General features: G+C 58.5%; 2 protein-coding genes across 2 annotated transcripts in view; both read left to right on the forward strand.

Moving 5' to 3' along the window:
- The window catches only part of LOC103614982 (protocadherin gamma-A9-like), a 107870-nt gene that overhangs the window by 80127 nt on the left and 25590 nt on the right, over positions 1-2153 (forward strand). The window lies entirely within an intron of this gene.
- LOC103614987 (protocadherin Fat 4-like) overlaps positions 1-2153 on the forward strand; it is a 15993-nt gene that overhangs the window by 9951 nt on the left and 3889 nt on the right. The window contains exon 4 of the mRNA XM_017733395.1: positions 100-2065. Within this exon, the coding sequence (XP_017588884.1) occupies positions 100-2065 (1966 nt within the window). The remainder of the gene's footprint in view (positions 1-99; positions 2066-2153) is intronic.

Below are 2153 nucleotides of genomic sequence, written 5' to 3' on the forward strand. Positions count from 1 at the left end.
CACCCGGCAAGGATGCCGAGGGCAGGGCAGGCGCGCCGGTCCCTGGGGCTGCCGCGTGTCTTCTCCTTCTGTTTGTTCTTGCACAGCTCGTCTGCTCAGATCCGGTACAGCATCCCGGAGGAGCTCACACGGGGTGCTTTTGTGGGCAATATTGCGAAGGACCTGGGCACCGATGTGGCAAAACTGGCGGCAGCTAATCTGCAGGTACTGTCCGATTCGGATTCCCAGTATTTCTCCGTCAATGTGAACACTGGTGTTATTATGGTCAGCGAGAGGATAGACCGGGAGCAGCTCTGCGGGCAGAACCCACGCTGCTTCCTCCACTTGAAACTTGCCATCGAGAACCCAGTGGAGTTTTACCGTATTGAGGTGGAGATCTTGGATATCAATGACAACCCCCCGGAGTTCCCCAGTGATGAGGTTTCCTTGCGCATCTACGAGCTGGCGTCTCTGGGTGCCCGCTTCCCCATCCAGCCAGCCCAGGACCCTGACGTGGGCACCAACACCTTGCAGACCTATCACCTGAGTGCCAATGACAACTTCAACCTCAACGTGAAGGCCCGCACTGATGGTGGGAAGTTCCCTGAGCTGGTGCTGGAGCGGGCCCTGGACCGGGAATTCAGAGCTTTCCACTACCTGGTCCTGACTGCTGAAGATGGGGGCTCTCCCCCACAGTCCAGCAAGATCCGCATCACTATTCAGGTTCTGGATGCCAATGACAACCACCCGGTCTTTGACAGACCATCATACGGAGCACGCTTGGTGGAGAACTCGCCGCTGGGCACCCTCGTGGTGAAGTTAAATGCCACCGATGTGGACGAAGGACCCAACGGAGACATCCGCTACTCCCTCAGTAGCCACAACTCAGCTGCCTTACGCCAGATCTTTGCCATCGATGAGCAAACTGGGGAGATTCGTGTCCAGGGCAACCTGGACTTTGAGGAGGCGACAGTGTATGAGATTGAAGTGGAGGCCAAGGACATGGGGTCACCCACGATGGAGGAGCACTGCAGTGTGGTGGTGGAAATCACTGATGTCAATGACAACGCCCCCGAGGTCATTCTTACCTCCTTCTCAAGCACCCTGAGCGAGGATGCGCTGCCGGGCACAGTGGTGGCCGTGATACACGTCAGAGACAGGGACTCTGGCGAGCAGGGCAAGGTCCTGTGTCACGTGTCTCCAGATCTTCCCTTCCAGCTGCGTAAGGACTACGAGCACCAGTACTCGCTGCTCACCAGCACCCGTTTGGACCGGGAGCATGTTGCCTACTACAATGTCACCGTCTCTGCCTCGGACCTGGGCCATCCCCCACTCTCCCGCCACACCATCTTGCCAATCACCCTGATAGATGTCAATGACAACGCTCCCCAGTTTGAGCAAGCGTCCTATGAAGTGCTGGTGGCAGAAAACAACCCAGTGGGCAGTGTGCTGGTTACAGTCTCTGCTGCCGACCCTGACTCGGAGCAGAATTCCCGCCTGTCCTACTCCATCCTGCGAGCTGGTGGGACAGATCCAGGCCTGGATCCTACTCGCTACCTCTCGATACATCCCACGAATGGGCAGGTCACTGCCAAATTCCCTTTTGACTATGAGCAAACCACCTATCTCCAGTTCCATGTGGAGGTCTCTGATGGTGGCTCCCCGGCCCTGAGGAACAGAACACTGGTTCATGTTTTTGTAGTGGACCAGAACGACAATGCCCCACGGGTGCATTTCCCCAGGGCTGGGGAGGACTCTGCTACTCAGTTCCGAATTTCCCCTTCCATTGTCCCTCCTGCCCTCATCACCAAGGTGGTGGCAATAGATGCGGACTCGGGGCGCAATGCTTGGCTATCCTACCACCTCGTGGAAGCCACAGACCTGGGGCTTTTCAGCGTGTCCCTGCGTTCTGGGGAGGTCCGGATCATGCGGGCTCTGCAGGAGACGGACGCCTCTGCGCACGAACTGCTGGTGGTGGTCCGGGATGCCGGGGAGCCCCCACTCTCCACAGCCGTCACACTGGTGGTGCTGGTGGAGGAGAAGGGTCCGGAGGCCCTGCAGGGCTCCGAGGCTCGGGCTGCTGATGGTGGGGGCTTGCCCACTATTACGCTTTACCTGATTGTGTCCCTAGTGCTCATCTCCGCCGTCTCGCTGGTGGGACTGGCAGCGCTGGG

This window comes from Corvus brachyrhynchos, unplaced genomic scaffold (assembly GCF_000691975.1).
Source record: "Corvus brachyrhynchos isolate BGI_N302 unplaced genomic scaffold, ASM69197v1 scaffold545, whole genome shotgun sequence".
NCBI lineage: Eukaryota > Metazoa > Chordata > Aves > Passeriformes > Corvidae > Corvus > Corvus brachyrhynchos.